Source organism: Zootoca vivipara, chromosome 7 (genome assembly GCF_963506605.1).
Source record: "Zootoca vivipara chromosome 7, rZooViv1.1, whole genome shotgun sequence".
Lineage (NCBI taxonomy): Eukaryota > Metazoa > Chordata > Lepidosauria > Squamata > Lacertidae > Zootoca > Zootoca vivipara.
The window spans coordinates 90,445,653-90,465,281 of record NC_083282.1 but is presented as its reverse complement, the minus strand read 5'-3'; the positions used below and the strand labels follow the sequence as shown (position 1 = coordinate 90,465,281).

General features: G+C 47.9%; 1 protein-coding gene across 4 annotated transcripts in view; it reads right to left on the bottom strand.

Moving 5' to 3' along the window:
* The window catches only part of ZNF512B (zinc finger protein 512B), a 54,648-nt gene that overhangs the window by 23,344 nt on the left and 11,675 nt on the right, over positions 1-19,629 (bottom strand). For 3 of the 4 annotated variants that reach the window (XM_060277356.1, XM_060277355.1, XM_060277353.1), the window contains exons 2-13: positions 18,879-19,004; positions 16,965-17,044; positions 16,568-16,711; positions 13,200-13,372; positions 12,819-13,057; positions 10,441-10,518; positions 9,020-9,175; positions 6,629-6,753; positions 4,993-5,085; positions 3,786-3,887; positions 2,046-2,216; positions 547-738 (exon numbers count right to left, since the gene is read on the bottom strand). In XM_060277356.1, the coding sequence (XP_060133339.1) occupies positions 547-738; positions 2,046-2,216; positions 3,786-3,887; positions 4,993-5,085; positions 6,629-6,753; positions 9,020-9,175; positions 10,441-10,518; positions 12,819-13,057; positions 13,200-13,372; positions 16,568-16,711; positions 16,965-17,044; positions 18,879-19,002 (1,677 nt within the window). In that variant the 5' untranslated portion in view covers positions 19,003-19,004. The remainder of the gene's footprint in view (positions 1-546; positions 739-2,045; positions 2,217-3,785; positions 3,888-4,992; positions 5,086-6,628; positions 6,754-9,019; positions 9,176-10,440; positions 10,519-12,818; positions 13,058-13,199; positions 13,373-16,567; positions 16,712-16,964; positions 17,045-18,878; positions 19,005-19,629) is intronic. The other variant, XM_060277354.1, reaches the window with a different exon arrangement.

Genomic DNA, 19,629 nt, shown 5'->3' with positions numbered 1-19,629 from the left:
CCCTCTGCCTGGTTCCCTGTAACCTCACTTCTCGCAGGGAGGGAACTGCCAGAAGGCCCTTGGCGCTGGACCTCAGTGTCCGGGCTGGACAATGGGGGTGGAGACGCTCCTTCAGGTATACTGGGCCGAGGCCGTTTAGGGCTTTAAAGGTCAGCACCAACACTTTGAATTGTGCTCCCGGAAACCTACTGGGAGCCAATGCAGATGTCTCAGGACCAGTGTTATATGGTCCCAGATGATTAGAGCATGCTAACTCAGTACAACATGATCACTGCAAGCAACAACAGAGTGGTACTGAAGCTGTGAGCCCTGCTGTCGGAAGAGCTACACCTGGTCCTGCAAAAACGATTCCCTAAGCTTGCCTTCTCTGGTCAGGCGCAGAGAGAGAGAGAGAGAGCCTGTCTGATTTCCAATTTGTTTCCAAACCAGCCAGCTGAAAAACCCCCAAGCCACATACCCCAACAAGTACCCCAGAACAAGACCCACAGACCCTGTTTTCCCTGCACCCCGCCTTCAGCAAAAGTCAGGTAAGTGGCAGGCTCTCACTCGCTTTGTCTCGGGCACCAAGTCGTCCTTCATCCTCCGTTTGGTCCAGTCCTTGGCTAGCTCGTCCTCGGCGATTTCCTGCAAGTGGAAGACGGCGACCTGGGCTGACGTGCGCCGGATCCTGCCGCTCGGAGTCCTCTCGAAATCTTCGGCGAGGCTGACTTCAGGCTTTATCTCGGGCTGTTCAGGAGGCTGAGAAGTCAGGGGGGAAAGGGGGTGAAGGTGGAAAGGGGTACCCAAAGAACGACAAGCAGTGTTGACTGGGGAAGTTCAGCCCCATCTTCTGCATCAGCATGAAAAAGCCTGGATACTATATGTCAAGGGCTGCCACCAGGATCCACAAGCCAGAGAATGAGCTTTTAAACTCCTCGCCAGGTTTGGGTTTAACTTGCATACTTTTAACCAGCCTGCCTTCAGCCGCGTACACTCAAAATCGTGCATGTTAAATGTGCGCAAGATGTTGCTGCACTGTATTTAAAATAATTATAACGCTGCCTTCTATTAAAAGGGGGGAAATCAAGGTGGTTCAGAGCCACCCAAAACAATGAATTCATTAAAATAAGGAGTATTAAAATCATCAGCACTCAAAGAACCAAATTTTGCAAGCTGAGACAAACACCAACAGCAGATCACTGTGGCCTTGCCGCCGGTGCCTTGCCAAACTAGCAAAAATGTTGATAAAAGAAAAAGATAAATGTTGGAAATGCAATGAAGTAGAAGGAACCTTTCTCCACATGTGGTGGTACTGTAAAGTAATCAGGGAATTCTGGAAAGGAATTTACAATGATTTTTAAAAGTTATTCATTAAAACCTTCCCCCAGAAGCCCGAGACATTCCTTTTGGGAATGGTGTGTGTGTGTGTGTGTGTGTGTGTGTGTGTGTGTGTGTGTGTGTGTGTATATATATATATATATATATATGCCACCAACGCAGCCAGAATTTTACTGGCACAAAGGTGGAGAATGAGTATGGTACCCACCAAAGAAGAGTGGCAGTTTAAAATGCTTGAATATGCTGAACTGGCAGGCATAACGAATAGGGCAAGAGAAAGGTATGATAAAGGATATAAGGAGGATTGGAAAATGTTTATTGAATATTTGAAAGAACCAGTATAAACAAGTAAATAATCTAGCTGGTCTTGAGTAACTCCCGCAGAATAGGCACTAACAGAAATTAGCAGAGGAAGATATTTGAAGATTAAAAATTTGGAATACGCAATTTAGCAGAAAAGTACAGAAACCAGGAAAAGGATGGAAGGGGAGTCAGTAGGTATTTAGTTGTGCATCGAGATTGGTATGAAAGTTGTACAACTGGGGGTTGGAGGGAAGGGTGTGTGGGTTTTTTTTGCTTGTTTTTGTATTAAAAATGCAAATAAAAACTATTTTTCTAAAAAAATAAAAGGTGAGGAAGCACTTTGCAAAATGCAATGTCTTGCAACATAATGATACTCAGCAGCATGAAACTGTTGGGCTGGAGGGAAGAGGCTCGGGGGGCCTTACCGTGGACGGATGCTCCGACCGCACGTGGTAGTCGTGTCCAGCTTTCGACTTGTACGTCTTCCCGCAGTGCAGGCAGGTGAAGACGGGCTTCTCCACCTCGGACAGCTGCTTCCCGCACCGCTTCTGGTGGTACTGGTACCCCATAAGGCTGGAGAAAGTAGCCACACACCCCTGCAGGAAGCAAGACAGGAGAGACGTGACGTGGTGGGAATGCCAGCAACTTGCATGGGTTCAAAAGCAGGTGAGACCAGCTCATAAAGCTATCAATAGGGACTTGGGTGGCGCTTGTGGTCTAAACCACTGAGCCTCTTGGGCTTGCCAATCGGAAGGTCGGCGGTTCGAATTCCCGTGACGGAATGAGCTCCCGTTGCTCTGTCCTAGCTCCTGCCAACCTAGCGGTTCAAAAGCACACCAGTGCAAGCAGATAAATAGGCACATCTGCGGTGGGAAGGTAAATGGCATTTCTGTACACTCTGGCTTCCATCACGGTGTTCCATTGTGAGAAGCGGTTTAGTCATGCTGGCCGCATGACCCGGAAAGCTGTCTACAGACAAACGCCGGCTCCCTCGGCCTGAAAGCAAGATGAGCGCCGCAACCCCATAGTCGCCTCTGACTGGACTTAACCGTCCAGGGGTCCTTTACCTTTACCTTTCTACCTAAAGCTATCAATGACTACTAACCACATTGGTTGTTTTACCTCCACTGTGGGGAGGCAGGGTGTCTCTGAAAACCAGTTGTTCAGAGCAGGGAGAATGCCAACGGGCTCAATACCTGCTTGCCAGCTTCCCACCAGGCCGCCTGGCTGGCTACTATGAGAACGGGATACTGGATCAGATGGGGGACATTGGCCTGATTCAGCAGCCATGCTCTCCTTAAAGTTCTGGTGGCTGCTGCCACTTCTCCTCTGCAATATACCTTTCTTCCCCTCATCTGGCCAGGAGGGCAGCATGGTAGAGATTTGCCAACAGCTGTAGGCTCTCTGTCCAGCAGTTGTGTCAAATCAGGGAGCTAGAAAAGAGGGTGTCTGCCAGAGCTGCTTTCTGATCATGAGTCCTGCTCTTGCGAGGAAGCCAGAAAGGAGTTCTGTAATCTCCCAGCCACTCATGGCTAGGGGGAAACCGCCATCGAACTTTAAAGCATTATCATACTACTTTAAACAGGCACCATTTCCCCCAAAGTATCCTGGGAACCGAGAGGGGTTTTTTTGGGGGGGGGGGAAACCCTATTTCCCTGCCCCCAAGAACTACAATATCCAGGGTATTTTAACAATCAATCCGTCTTCCCAGAGAACTTTCATGACCCTTAACAAACTACAGTTCCCAGAATTCGTTGCGGGGAAGCCATGACTTCTTAAAGGGGCGTGATATTGCTTTAAACGTAAAGTGCAGTTGCGGGCCATAGATTTACAGTATCTGTGTTAAGACAGCACATCCATGCTCTGCCTTGCGCCCCAACAGCTCTCTGCCTTGCTTACTGGACTCTGGAATGCACTCGTGAGATCCCAAGATCTTAAAAGCTCTTTCTGCGCCGGGAAAACCCTGAACAAAGAGAGCTTTTGAGCTCTCTGCCTTCTGGGCGTTAAATTTGTGTGATTTCAACCAGCTGGCCTTCAACCACCTAACGTCAAACGCGCCTGACAAATATGCGTAAAATGTGATCGTACTGCATTCACTGAAAAATTCACTGGCTTCCCCAACTCTTTCTCTGCTGGAAATATTAGCCAAGAGCGAAAAGAAGTACCTCGACAGGGCATTTTAGTTTCCCCATCTGCTTCAGTACTTTCCTCAACCTCTCCCGCTCTTCGTGCTCGCTGAGAGGGGCGGCGGCTTCCACAGGAACTGGCTGCAGGGAAGGAATCGAGAAAACCTGCAATGCTATCGAGGCCTTTCGTACATGCCGTGGGCCCTTGTCTGCCTCACACCTCAGAAAGAGGAATTTGATAAAAAGGCAGGAAGAACGCCAGTGGAAAGCACCCTGGCACCATTACCCAATACTATGCAACTATTGCAGAGCAATGGCAGTGCAGAAAAGTGAGAATCTCTGCTTTCCTTCCCCCCCCCCCCCGCCCTCGTGGTTGCAAAGGGATGTTCCAAAGTGTGTGGGCAACACATGGTGAGACTTCAGGTGCCAGAGGGGTTGTGGAACAAGATTAATAGTCATGGGGTGTGGAGGCACCAGTGCCCAGCACAGCTTCTTGGCCCTTTTCCCCGGCCCCTCCCCTTGACAATTAGAAGAAGAGTTTGGATTTGATATCCCGCTTTATCACTACCCTAAGGCAGGGGTGGCCAACTCCCAAGATCTACTCACAGATCTCTCTGCGATCTACTCACAGAGTTAAAAACTGGCAGTGATCTACCCCATTTCTGGGGGTTCAGGTCAAAGTTGTTGAGCTTTGTTTAGGAAGGAGGAAGGCCCATTTTGGGGGGGGTTCGGGTCAAAGTTGTTGAGTTTTGTCAGGGGGAAGGTAAAATGTTTGAGCTTTTTTTAGGGGAGCTGCAGTTGTTCAGCTTCTTTGGGGGAGCCAAAGTGATCTAGTGATCTATCGCAGACATCCAGTGATCTACCAGTAGATCATGATCTACCTGTTGGACATGCTTGCCCTAAGGAGTCTCAAAGTGGCTAACATTCTCCTTTCCCTTCCTCCCCCGCAACAAACACTCTGTGAGGTGAGTGGGGCTGAGAGGCTTCAAAGAAGTGTGACTAGCCCAATGTGGAGGAGCGGAGACGTGAACCCAGTTCACCAGATTACGAGTCTACTGCTCTTAACCACTACACCACACTGGCAATAAATAGCACAAATTCCGAAAACACGCGTCGGAAGACAAGGGAAATGATGCAAACTTGCGAAAAGCACACAAGTTGCGGAATCCGGCTTGTTCCAGGGCAGTATGTCGCCACGGTGCAGAACATTCATTTACTTGTTTTACATGCAAGCAGAGTTTCCTACCTTGTTGACGTGTTCGGCCATGGTGTGATAATTCAAACCGGCTTTGGACTTGAATTGCTTCTTACAGTGCTGGCATTTCAAGGCATCCTGCAGCTGAAGCAAGCGGAACGAAAAGTCAACACACCCAAAACTGGTTTTCAGAAGCATTGCTGCCTCTGGCCCAGTGGAGGCAGAGTATAGCCATCATAGCCAAAAGGCTTACCCTCCATAATAATAATAATAATAATAATAATAATAAAGTAGCAGGGCTTTTCCCACCAAGCCCTTACTGGCAATAAAACAATAAAATAAACACGCAACTCTCCATTTACATGTGTTCAATATGTGTGCAACTGCATCACTGCGAATCTGGTAGCGACTAGGAAAAGGGCAAAAACGGCCCTAAAAGAGTGCAGAAAGGGCAAAACCAGCATGAAAACAGCACCTAGCAATCCCACAAGCCTTTGCAAGTGCAATCCCAGGAGTCCTTGCACCGACTTTCCGAGGCCTGTGGAGAGTTGGGAGTTTGAGCAAGGAGGTTTGGATGGAGCGATTGGGGAATTTGCAGGCTTTTGTCAATGGTGTTCCCAATATATGTGATTTCACTTATGTGCGCAGTGCCTCAGACCGTAACCCCTGCGTAAATGGGGAATTTCCTGTACAGTAGCACCTCGGCTTACGTTACCCTCGGGTTGCAAAAGCGGCAAACCCAGAAGTCTTTCGCCACGTGCGCCTGCGCAGAAGCGGACCCTCCAGTTGTGGAAACCTTGGGATGTGACCGGAGCTCTGGAACGGATCCTGGCCGCAACTGGAGGTACCACTGTATCTATATCCATATAGATACAGCAGGCAGGTGTGGAGGACTCCCTGGTCCTGAACGGGGTAACTGTGCCCCTGAAAGACCAGGTGCGCAGCCTGGGAGTCATTTTGGACTCACAGCTGTCCACGGAGGCACAGGTCAGTTCTGTGTCCAGGGCAGATGTGTACCAGCTCCATCTGGTACGCAGGCTGAGACTCTACCTGCCCGCAGACTGTCTTGACAGAGTGGTGCATGCTCTGGTTATCTCCCGCTTGGACTACTGCAATGCGCTCCACGTGGGGCTACCTTTGAAGGTGACCCACAAACTGCAATTAGTCCAGAATGCGGCAGCCAGACTGGTGACTGGGAGTGGCCGCCGAGACCACATAACACCGGTCCTGAAAGACCTACATTGGGTCCCAGTATGTTTCTGAACACAATTCAAAGTGTTGGGGCTGAGCTTTAAAGCCCTAAATAGTCTCGGTCCAGTATACCTGAAGGAGCGTCTCCAACCCCATCGTTTAGCCCAGACACTGAGGTCCAGCTCCAGGGGCCTTCTGGCGGTTCCCTCACTGCGAGAAGTGAGGTTACAGGGAATCAGGCAGAGGGCCTTCTCGGTGGTGGCGCCCGCCCTGTGGAACGCCCTCCCAACTGATGTCAAGGCAATAAGCAACTATCTGACTTTTAGAAGACATCTGAAGGCAGCCCTGTTTAGGGAAGTTTTTTATTGTTTAATTTTTCATAATGTTTTTAATATTGTTTTGGGAGCCTCCCAGAGTGGCTGGGGAAACCCAGCCAGATGGGCAAGGTGTGTATATATGTATGTATAAATAAAATAATAATCATTTGGTTTCCTACTTTTTGGCAGACTTCCATGTGCTTCTTGAGGCCAAGGATCGTCTTCCGGGTAATCATGCTGCAGGTCGGACAAGCCACCTCCCCTCTCTCATTGATCGCCCGCTGCCACTGCTCTTCTGGGCTCACTGGAGAAAGAGGAAAGACAGCCCATGACTTCAGGCAAAGAAAGAGGGGAAGTTTGTGTGGGGCTAAATCCTGGGTGTCCTATAGACCTATGCTGTTTTGTGGGCCGCTGTTTGATTGCATGCACTGGAAACTCAATTTGCTCCGGTCCAACAAATTCACCTTTTTCCTTTTTTGTGCCAATTAATTTTTATCCGTTTTCCAAATTTATAACACATCAACGCCAAGTTAAAACTAATTTAACACAATTTCCCCCCCAAAAAACTGGCTTCCCACTCTCTTTCTCAGATATTTCCATTTCTTCCCCATGACATGCTGCTTATATTACAAACTTGTCTCTAATTAGCATCCATCTTTTTAAACAAATATCCTTATCCCTCAGCGGTCCCTTTATCAACTCCTGCATATAGATAAAGGAAAAATATATATGTAACAATAACAGACCAAGTAACAACAAGTGAGCTTTTGCGAAGATAAGTCTTTCGCTCCTCTTTTCAACATGCCTCTTTTTCTTTTTAAGGGCTGCTTGCGGTTCGAGGGTTCATGAAGAATTGCACTGAAAAGCGTGGGATCGTGACTGGCTGGCGAGAAGATGTGCCGCCTCCCCGCAAAACTCATCTACAACAATACTCCCTGAGCTCCGCCGACACCGTCATTGCACAGGAAAGGAAGCTGGAGCGTGGCTTCGGCGACGGCTCCATTCTGAAGCAAAGCGACATCTGAGGAAACATAGGGTCTGCCTACGAGCTCCGGGACTCCTTGCGGTGTTTATCTAAATGCCCGCCCCCATGAGGGACCACAGCCAGAAAGAGGCCGAGCCGAGACACCGTCTCAAGCAGCCATGGGCTTGGCTTTGCTCCCACTGCCGAGCAACAGGCTAGGCCTGCTGCTGAGTTGTTTACTCGGCGGTCAGAGACTCGAAAGCTGGGAACGTGGATCAGCTGGAAGAGGTTGCAGCTGTGCTTTGCTTGGAACATCCTGCCTTCCTCGAGCCAGGAAGAGATTCCCCAGGGAAGCACGTTTCCCCCCCCCTGGCTCCAGATACCTACTTGCCCAGGTCCTAAAAGCCAAAAGGAGTGGCTTGAGGGACACTTAAGAAAAGCCCAAATTAACCCACAAAGTGCACTTTGAAAAGGTAACACTGGAAAGTACAGTAACAGCAACAGCAGCAACAACAACAACAACAGATGCATACTCTGCCCACCTGGCTGGGTTGCACCATAATGATAATATGGGTTGCACCATAATAATAATAATAATAATAATATTATTATTAATAATCATCATTTATGATTTATATCCTGCTCATCTGGCTGGGTTTCCCCAACCACTCTGGGCGGCTTCCAACACATACAAAAACGTAATAGAACGCCAAATATTAATAGTAAGAATCTAATACAAAAAGTCACAATAACTTTAAAATAAGCAACTTATATAAAACAGAGCAACATTCAGAAATCCATCAGAATTCAATAGTAAACAGTAACATTAAACATTGGCAAATAAAAATTGAACACTTATCAGCCACGACAATGAATTATCAATCTGTCATCAATAAAAGTAACAGCAAATTGCAATGCATAAAATACCACAAAACATACAAAGCCATGTAAAAGGATCAAATTGAGAAACAAAGAACACACAACTTAAATAACTATTTTATATATATAAAAAATCCCTCAAGTTTTGATAGCAAAAATGCACGCCTCTCGTACAGCGAACAGACCACGTTTGCTCAAACGACCAGGTTTCCCCGCAATGGCTTGAAAGATAGGAACAAAATAAACTGCCTTCAGCCAAATGAAACTATTGGTCAATCTAGATTAGTATTGTATGCACTGGCGGGCAGCAGCTCCCCCAGCGCCAGCCAGTGACTGAACAGTGGGCCTCCTGCATGCAAACAGGTGCTCCTCCCCAAGTCACGTTGGAGCAAGTTCCACAAGCCACACAGCCTTCCCTGGCCACACAACTCACCAATCCTGCCACGTGCCCTCCTCTGGCATTCCTGCCTGTCTCAACTGTGTCCTTGAACCCTGGCCGTGACTCTGGCTTGCCTGGACGGGGGACGGCGAGGGATGTGCGAGTGTGTGTTGAGACACTAGCCTACTGTCCAAAGCGAACGTTTGCAATTGCAGCTCTGCCAACTTTGCCTCTGGCCCCACCCATGCGCCCCCCCCCCGAAGGGAATGTGGCCCTCGGAATGGGTCCTTTTCTGTGAAAGAAAATCCTGAGGGTGCACCAGGAAGGATCTTGGGTCAAACCGCCCACCTGTTGCAGAAGGAGCTGCTGCTGTCGGGGCCGCATCCTTTCTTATACTGGGCCCCGGCGTTTTCTTCTTCAGATCTTCATTGCTGGCGCTGCTCAGAGATGCCTCCAGTTTCTTTGCCCTGTGTGCTTTCGCCTTGTCCTCTGCTTTCGCCAGCCCTGGAGAAAAGGAAGGATTTTGCTTTTGTAAGAGGTGAGAACAGGCTGGGTGGTTCGTACATAAAGAAGGGTCTCAGATGATGATTGCAGAGTTTGAGCAGGTTCATATGAGGAGAGCCGGTCCTTGAGGTCCTGAGCCATTTAAAGGCTTTATAAGTCAAATCCAGCACTTTGAACTGGGCCTAGAAACTATTTGGCAGCCAGTGCAGTTGGGCCAGGATCTGCGTAATATGCTCAAACTGTCTTGCCCCAGTAAGCAGCCTTGCCAGTGAATTCTGGACTTTCCAAACAGCCTTCAGAGGCATCCCCATGTATAACCAATTGCAGTAATCTAGACTTTTCCCTGAGTGTTACGTTCTACATTTTGTTTGAGCTTTCACATGGGGTAAAAGCCCCTTCTGGAACATTAATGGAATGTAGGTGCAAGCTTAGTGCTCATTTCCATGTTATTTGCTTTGGGGTGGGGTGGGAATCCATTTGCAAATAATGTGGAAAGGAGTGCCAAACTTGCACCGTATTACACTACAGAAGTGCCTTTTACGTCCAAATATAATGTGAAAATCAACAATTAGGAAAACGGAGTGGAAATGGAATAAACTGCCGTGTGAAGGTAACCAGAGTCACGAGGGCTAGTGGCCATGGATAGTTCTTAACCCCCTCCATGACGCTGTTTAATCCCCTAGTGAAGCCATTGTCACATTTTGTGTTGGTTGATTCCATAGTTTAATTATGTGCTGCATGAGCCTGAGGTCTCCCTATGACAACTGTAGCAATGGTGGACAAACTTCTCACAAATATATTTTGCCTGCCACGGCTGAGGTTCTCCTGAAATGCGTATTTCAGGATGTGCTCTTACTTCATGCCAGGTAACAGCGAGGCCCAGCAGCTTGAGGTGGTGGTGTGTGCCTTGCTTAAACCAAAGGCACTGCCTAGAATATTTCCCAGAATCCTCTGCAACACACGAAGGGCTCTCCATGAAACTGAGGCGGAAGATGCTGCTCGGCAACAGAAAGTTCAAAATACAGTCATACCTCGGTTTGCGACCGCAATTTGTTCCGGTGAGCCAGTCGCTCCCTGAGTTCATCGTAAACCGAGGGGCTCTTCTGGGCGTGCGCAAAGCACTGATAGAGCGCTTTGTAAACACTTCTGGGTCCGCGGGGGTCGCAAACCAATTGATTGCAAATGGAGGCGGTCGCAAACCGAGGTATAACTGTACTCTACAAAATACTTCCCCAAAACAGGAATGCATCTGAATCATCATTTACCTTTCAGTCCAAATGTTCCGGAGATGGACGGCTGCTCTCCAGTAAATTTCTTAGGAGTTTTCTGTTTCCTTCCTAACTCAAAAAGGAGAAAACAGAAATAAAAACTTGGTCAAACACCTGCACGGTAAGCTCAAGAGTGCAACACCCCTGTCTAAATAGAACAACTCAGCATTTCAGTGAAGCCCCTTTTTTTGCCTAATTTATTCTGCTGCTTCACTCCCCAGGGAATAAGCACAGGGCTGAAATCTTATTCCAGGCCACAGAAAAGAAAGCCCTGTCTGGCTTTTTTTCCTGGCTTCTCACTGCCCATGGGCTTTCAAGCTTATCTCCCACAGTCATAAGGACTAGAAACACACTTTTTCAAGCAACAGCAGGGACAGCCATGGAAAACAAGTCCTATGAGAAAAGAATGAAGGCATTGGGCATGTTTAACCTGGAGAACAGAAGACTGTGATGAAGATTCGATAGCACTCTTCAAGTGTATTGAGGCTGTGTGTGTGTGTTATCTGTTTTTGCAGAGGGCAGAACTTCATCTACCCGACACGTTACAGGTGGAGAGATTTTGGCTGAACATTAGAAGAAAATTGGGGGGTCCCTCTGGTTTTTCTCCACTGAACTTAAACTAAGAGGCCTACACGGCTCCAAATTTATGACTCTATAGACAAAATAGATGCTGCTATATTATTAAGGCAAGGGATTCCCAAATGGGAGCAACACAAGCGTGATTTTACAAGGATGCAAAGATAAGGTGGACATTGGCTCAACTACTATGGCTCAAACTAGTTTCGGGGAGAAAACAAAACAGCAGGAGCATCAATAGAAACCTGAACATAAGCAAACTAGGATTCCTCAGCTCTGAGTCAACCTATTCTGCCTTCTCCTTCTTGGGATGTCTTTCTTGCAGAAAGAGGGTAGCCACAAGCCACCAGTTCAGAATCTGTATGCTTGCTGTTGAGGGGTCTATCTGCTTCACTGGACCTCTCCTCCTTACAAAGGGCCTCTTGTCCAGGGAAGGTCATTTTGCCACATCTTTGCTGTAATCGTTCGATAGCAAATGTGGGTAGGGATGCAGCAAAGCGACCAGTTCCAAAGGAGGCTGCCCGTTGCATTTCTGCATGAGTCCCTGTTATAGGCTTGCTTCTCTCCAATCAGGACGCAGCCAGGTTAAGGAGACTCATACGGAAATACAGGGGGGGGGTGTCTCCTCAGGTGATGGAAGATCTTTCCAGGCACAAGAATAACGTGCTTCAACCACTGGAGTCACATCTGCAGTATATATTTCCCCTAATTTTCTGTTCTGATGATGTGGGGTGTTGGTCTTCATTATTCAAGTTACTGGTTGTTGTTTTTAAATAGCATGTAATTACTGCAAAACCCCGTTTAAAGAACATAATAATAGTCTGCTGGATCAGGATAATGGCCCATCAACCAGTCCAGCATCCCGTTCTCACAGTGGCCGACCAGATTCGAACACAAGAGCCCTCTGTCCTCCATGAATTTCTCTGATCCTCTTTTAAAGCCATCCAAGTTGGGGGCCATAGGAGCCAACTCTTGGGGCCGAGGTCCCTTCAGCCCCCCCCTAAAATATTTGAGGGGTCCCCCCCTCCAATTGGGCATTGCCGTTCAAATGGTGCATGTGTGCCGTGTCTTGTGATCAATTTTGTGGCAGCCCTGTTGGTCGCCATCCATGCCTCCTGCGGCCGTCAGTTCCACAGTTTAGCTATGCGCTGCGGGAAGAAGTCCTTCCTTTCATCTGTCCTGAATCCTCCAACATTAAGGAGGCCCACAATTTCTAGTGTTATGAGAGACGGAGAAGAGCTTTTCTGTAGCCTCTTTCTCCACGCCATGGCAAAGAGGGCAACCAAGGTGGCCAAGGGTCTGGAAACTAAGCCTTATGAGGAGTGGTTGAAGGAGCTGGGCATGTTTAGCCTGGAAAAGAGGAAAATGAGAGGATATAGGAGAGACATCTTCAGATATCTAAAGAGTTCCCCATGGAAAATGGAGCAAGCTTGTTTTCTCCTGCTCTGGTGGGGGAGGACTCGAACCTGTGGCTTCAAGTTACAAGTAAGGAGATTCCGACTAAACATCAGGAAGAACATTCTGACAGTAAGAGCTGTCCAGCCGTGGAACAGACTCCCTCTTCCTTGGAGAATTTTAAGCAGAGGTTGGATTGAAGCAGAGGCCACCTGCCATGGATGCTTTAGCTGAGATTCCTGCATTGCAGGGGGTTGGACTAGATGACCCTCGCATCCCTTTCCAGCTCTAAGATTCTACGTGATTTTACCAACTTCTACCAGGAATACCATGCTTCAAATCTTAAAACTGGGCGGGGGAAACCCAGGACTTGGGGTGGATGGGAGTCGCTGTTCTAGTCTTACTGTGCTTCATCCTCTCGGGGTCTTCCTCCTGCTCAGAGGCCTGCCTGCTCGACTGATGCTTGGAGCCCTTGCCGCCCGACAGCTGAGTGCCAGGCATGGCGGCCGCCCTGGTCTGGAAGTCTTTGCTGCCCGGGCTCACGGCCGCACATTCTCCGTTCTCGGGGCGATGCAGGGCGGCGGCCTTCTCCACCTTTGCCTGTTTGGGATGGATGGTGAGGGAAGCTGAACCCTCGGCAGCTCTAGGGCAAAGCATAGAGGGCTGGTTTAAAGTGGGGTTTAAGACATTGGGGCCTCTCACGCCTGACCCCCTCCTTCCATCCCAAAATCCACGGGGTTGGGGAGCTTTCCCTCTTCTCTGCCTCAAAGGCCGCAGGCCAGTACCTTTTCTTGCCCTTGCCGGAGACTTTCGACGACCTGTTTTCCACCGGGGCAGGGGCGGCCGGCAGCGGCCGGTCAAGATGGTTCCAGAGACGGTGCTTTTCCAGCTGGGTTTTGGACGTGAAGGTGGCTTCGCAGAACGGGCACGGGAAAGTCCGCTTCTCCACGACGGTACCCTGGAAGAAGCAGGGAGAGAGAACAGAAAGTAGGACCAGAGTGGAGATGGAAGAAGGTGACCCTTGCGTAGGGCTGAGCTTAAAAGTGAAGGCAACCCAGGAGTCAACCTTTGGGTCACTTCCAACTCTACAGCTCCATGATTCTAACTAAACAGATGACTTTTAAGACGTTGCATCTACACACATTTGCATTGGAACAAAATATGTCATAGCACTCTCTCTCTGTTTTACCCAGAAACTACAATTAATCCAGAATGCGGCAGCGGGAGTGGCTGCCGAGACCACATAACACCGGTCCCGAACGACCTACATTGGCTCCCAGCACGTTTCCGAGCACAATTCAAAGTCCTGGTGTTGACCTTTAAAGCCCTAAACAGGCACGGCCCAGTATACCTGAAGGAGCGTCTCCACCCCCATCATTCTGACCGGACACTGAGGTCCAGCTCTGAGGGCCTTCTGGCGGTTCCCTCACTGTGAGAAGTGAGGTTACAGGGAACCAGGCAGAGGGCCTTCTCTGTAATGGTGCCCGCCCTGTGGAACGCCCTCCTATCAGATGTCAAGGAAATAAACAACTATCTGACTTTTAGAAGACATCTGAAGGCAGCCCTGTTTAGGGACGTTTTAAATGTTTGATATTTTATCGTGTTTTTAATATTCTGTTGGGAGCCGCCCAGAGTAGCTAGGGAAACCCAGCCAGATGGGTGGGGCATTATTATTATTATTATTATTATTATTATTATTATTATTATTATTAGCATTATTATCATTATCATCATTATTATTTCAGGTGTGGGGCACTTAAAAGACGGGGCTCTGCAGGAACCACTAATAATCTGTCTTGGATGCTTCTGTAGAGATTCCTGCATTGCAGGGGGTTGAACTAGAGAGCCCTCGGGGACCCCTTCCAACTCTGCGATTCTATGACTGCCTGGGCTTGCAAAGCGCTGGACCTTTGTCAGGTGATTGGCAGGTGGGCCTGAACCCGTGTACAAAATACTAAGATAAATGGACCAATGATCTGACCTGGGAGAACCTGACCTGGGATAAAGCAGCTTCTTATGTTCCTGTGAAAGAGGGGGGGAAAGGGAGATTGCCTCCTCTGAGTTTGCAAGGACATTAAAAATAAATAGCAATTCAAAAGTGCACACACACACACACTGCTGCCTTGCTAATCAGGAGCAGCTTTCTAAATCAATTTTTTAAAATGTCAGGAGGCCTGCAACATATATCTAATGAATGATCAGTTTGCTGGCTGCACGTTGCGTCCCTACAAACCTCTCCCTACCCACCCCTGCACCATGGTAACCCGAATTCTCTGCCAAAACATCTGAACTTCACGATCTGCCTGGAGCTATGCAAATGAAACACATTTGGTATGTATCCACATGGACTGTGTAGGTAGTTAACAAATTAAAAAGCAAATAAATATGCTGTGCTTATTTTCAGCAGACCCACAAGCTGGATTCTCTTTGCCCCCAAACTTTAAGGCATGGACATGTAAGCTTAAGGGCTTGCATGTTTTTCTGTTTTTCCGTAACATGAAAGCTGACATTTCCTAGGATACAAACCAATTTCTTCAATTGTACTGAATGATCACAGAACCCACAGTATAAATATCACTCTGCCCAACACCCTGCAGGCCAGAGGTATGAATGCAAACTCCTGCTACTTAACTGTAATCCTAAAAAAAATTCCCCGCTTAGGCAAGTTTGGGCATTTCCTTCCTGCTCCTCCGGCTACGATTTTCCCTTCCAAGCTCAAAGCAACTCGGAGAGTCTCAATAAGCATTTGTCAAAATAACACAAGTGCAAAGTAAATGGAGCAGTGCAGATGAGTGCAGACAACGGTGTCCCAGGAGAAGTTAATTCGCACTTCAAACAACTGCCCAAACTTGTCTAAGCAGGGGAGCTCTGCTCTTGGAGGGCGGGATAAAGTGAGATGCATCAGGTCTCCTTTGGAAGAGAGGTTTGCAGCTACGGTGATGTTGCACCTGACCAGGTCCTTGGGATCTGAGAAAGTTATGTTGCAGGGCAGGATGCCACTGAATAATGCAGGAATCGCAAGTGGGGAGAGAGGCAAATTAGAGGACAGGGGTAGCCCAGTGGCAGAGCACCTCTTTTGCAAGCAGAACACTCCCAACTTAGTCTTCAAGGCATATCCAGGGAGGGCTGTCCCCTGCCTGAAACCCTGGCAAGCTGCTGCCAGTCAGGGTAGACAATACTGAACTAGATGGGACTGGTTTTCTAGCACAGTGTAAGGCAGCAGAATCTAAATACCTCTGTGGCTTCAAATGGTACTAGAAGCTGAACAGCAAATGACTGGCTGGCTGGTTCAGAACCCGCCTTGCGGCAACAACATCAAAAGCCACGGCGGGCAAGACTTGTAATTTGGTCTTGTAACGGCAGTGCTAGCACAACCAAGGCTTGTGGGTTGGTGTGCAGGGATGGGAAAATCTTTCAGTTTCGGTTTCTCTTGAGTTTCTCATTTTCCTAATCTTAAATTCAGTCCTCCACATTGCCAAATTAGTTTGTGATTTATTCTTTTTAAGTCTTCATTACTTCCTCAGCATTTTAGTGCAAATTTCTCCTTTTTGCAAAGTGATCTTCCCTGACATTGCACTTTTTTGGGGGGGGGGAACTAAAATGCCTTCCTGCGACTGGGGCTGGAGAACTGCATTGCAAAATTTGGAGAAGTGCAGATTTCAAATGTTGGCTGTGTTTTGGTTTGTGCATTGTTTCGGAACGTGCAAATTTGGTATGTTTGCCTTTTAAATGCTAATCGAATCGAATTCTCCCACTTCCCTAAGTGCGTGTATGCATATAAATCAGGGGTCAGCAAACTTTTTCAGCAGGGGGCCGGTCCAATGTCCCTCAGACCTTGCGGGGGGGGGGGGCTGGACTATATTTTGAAAGAAAAAAAACCAATGAATGAATTCCTATGCCTCACAAATAACCCAGAAATGCATTTTAGATAAAAGCACACATTCTACTCATGTAAAAACACGCTGATTCCCGGGCCGTCCGCAGGCTGGATTTAGCAGGCGATTGGGCCGGATCTGGGCCTTAGTTTGCCTATCCATGATATAAATTAAGACAGCCAAGCTCTGGCAGGGTCAAAGCAGTGTTTAGAGGGGCCACATTTGGTACGGACAATAACACAATCTGTAAATATGGGTTACCAAAACAGAACACACACCTCCATCCTCCTTGCCCCTTGACAGCGCTGGTAGTGGTACTTCAGGCCATAGATGCTGGGGAATTCGAGCCAACAGCCCGAGTTGGGGCATTTCACCCTGGAGTGGACCTTGAACTCTTCTTTCCACTGGTTCATCAGAGGCAGCTGTGATATAGGAAACATCCGTGGAGCAGAGGGGAGGGGGGAAGACCCACTTAATGCAAGAGGAATGAAAGCAAAACTTCTGAATGCGCTATCCCCAGTATCTCACATCAAATCAAAGGCTTCCCAGAGAAAAGACCTGGAACCACGATCAGGCCCCCTCCTGCGCTCAAATGCACCAAGCTTGCCCTGTCCTGTCTCTACTTCCTTTCCCCCAGTTCCCAAGAAAAGAAACGAAATACAATTAAAATCTTACCGGAATATCCTTCAGGGCCTGGCTGTCTGCCTTTGGCCTCCCTTTCCTTTTGCCTTCCGTTTTATCGTTAGTTGCATTTCCTGAAAACAGAATGGGGAAGAATGACAAGGTGGATTGAATTAATACATCTGTCCATCTGACATTTTGTTGATTTAAATCGCTTTCTGCCGCATGACCAAGAAGATTCGGCGCTGAGCACTTCTTCTTGGGCGATCCCTCTAGCTGAGTAAGATTGCCTTCCATGAACACAGTCGTAACAATGAGTCCGTAAGTGACGGTGGAGGCCGATTCTGGATCCACACGTCCTTCCACATTGGGGACATAGGTTTCCATGCAGGAGTTAATCACAGTGAGGGTTTGCCAAGCATGCTTCCTTCTTAGCACGTTTCTCCCTTTCTTCCTGAGTTCGAGTGTCTTCAAAGTCCATGACATCTTTGGTAAAGGCTGTTCTCCAATTAGAGCGCTCGCAGGCCAGTGTTTCCCAGTTGTCAGTGTTTATACTGCATTTTTTTTTAGATTTGTCTTGAGAGAGTCTTTAAACCTCTTTTGTTGACCACCAGCATTACGCTTTCCATTTTTAAGTTCAGAATAGAGTAGTTGCTTTGGAAGATGATCATCAGGCATCCGCACAACATGACCAGTCTAATGAAGTTGATGTTGAAGAATCATATTTCAACACTGGTGATCTTTGCTTCTTCCAGGACACTGGTATTAGTTCGCCTGTCTTCCCAAGTGATGTGTAAAAGTTTTCGGAGACCCCCGTTGATGGAATCTTTCGAGGAGTTGGAGATGGCGTTTATAAGTGGTCCATGTTTCACAAGCATATACTGTTCTAAGGTTGGTAGTACAATAGCTTTGTAAACAAGCATTTTGGTTTCCCTGCAAATGTCCGGTCCTCAGACACTCTGCACACTATATGCAGTGTGTTCTAGCTAACTAGCACTGGCTACTCCATCTGCACTGCATTCTTGCTCACTTGCGTTGTCTTGTGCCCTTTCCGCAGCGCATTCTTGTAAACTTGAAAACGAAAAAGACCTACCAGACCTACAACGTTGGTTGGATGTGCTTTCACACAAGTGGCAAGCATCTCTTTCAACCCCGCCTAGGCTGTTTGTTCCCACGTACAATGTTGCCAATGCTAAACAGAAAGGTTGGGTGGCTAAGATCCCTGCATGGCTGGGGTTGAACTAGATGACCCTTGGGTGCCCCTTCCAACTCTGCGATTCTATGAGTACGTTTTGAATGGAAGGCAACATCCTAACCAATTTAGACTGTGGAAGCTCAGACGGTTTGTTGAGTAAGGGCAACGGCAACTTGTGCAGGAACTGCCCCCAACATCAGAAGCCAACTGTGTTCTCAACTCGTCAAAGCTCAAAAAACTTGAGGACGGCCGTTTGCAATCTGAGTTACTGTTCCAAAGTACAGTGGTACCTCGCAAGACGAATTTAATTCGTTCCGCGAGTCAATTCGTTTTGCGAAAAATTCGTCTTGCGAATCGCGGTTTCCCATGGGAATGCATGGAAATTTCTTTTTTTGCCCATAGGCAAAATACGCATTAATTAAATTTCAATGCATTCCTATGGGAAACCACGATTCGCAAGACGAATTTTTCGCAAAGCGAATTCGTCTTGCGAGTCACCATCAGATCGCAAGACGCATTCGTCTTGCAGGGCATTTGTCTTGCGAGGTACCACTGTACTGGGTTTCGTTTCGGTGGGGGGACAACATTTGCTAGCAGGCAATGGAATGACTTTTATTTAACCAAAGTGTTAACTTATCAAGTACCCTGACCTGTATGTGCTTCCTAGCTATTCATTTCTGTGCACTGCCGTGAGACGGGTAGCCAACGGCGCGTCTCTTAATTCAAACGAAGCCCTTCCTATTGCAGCTGGAAAAGGCGGTACGCTTACTCACCAAGCCTTGACTGCTCATACGCCGGGTTTATCTTCATCTCTGCCTTGCTGCTGTCTTTGTCTGCGCTGGTCTTGCTAGTTCCAGCCACTTTCTTCCCACCTCTGTAGGAATATGAATCTGCCATGGCTAAAAGCAAAGGAGAAAGGACACGATCAAACAGGCCGATTGCTCGACATGAGAACGGAGCTTAATAGAAGGAAGAAATGGGTTGCACCTGCCACCTGCTATATAAGAAAGCAGCCGGATCCTGCCTCTTTTTAAGAACAGGAGGCCGATTCCCCAAATATACACGATTAGCACAGGCTTGGAGAATCTGCAGGCCTCCAGAAGCCACTGGACTCCAATTCCCATCCTGCATGGCCAGCAGTCGGGGATGCTGTGAGTTGTAGTCCAGCAAAGGTCTGGAAGGCAGCAGATTCCCCAGCCCAGGATTAGCAGCAATTCAACAGCCGCTGAGGTTGAAGCTCCCCCATTAAAGAATTCAGGGAGACGCGCTCAGCCCAAGTGCAAATACAGAAAAAGTGAATAATCATGATTTCTCTGTTGGGCCTTGTAGACCCTCCATGCAGAGGGTTCTTCTCTTTTGTTTCTTTTCTCATTTTCATGACGAGACATCAGGAGGGGAGAGGGAGCGGGTTTTAATGAGGAGATCTGAGCGATAAATTTCCAATTTTCCCTATTAATGGGGAAACTGTTCTAAACAGGGAAACGTGAGCCTTATCTAAATTCTCGGTATGAATCATTTAAGCGG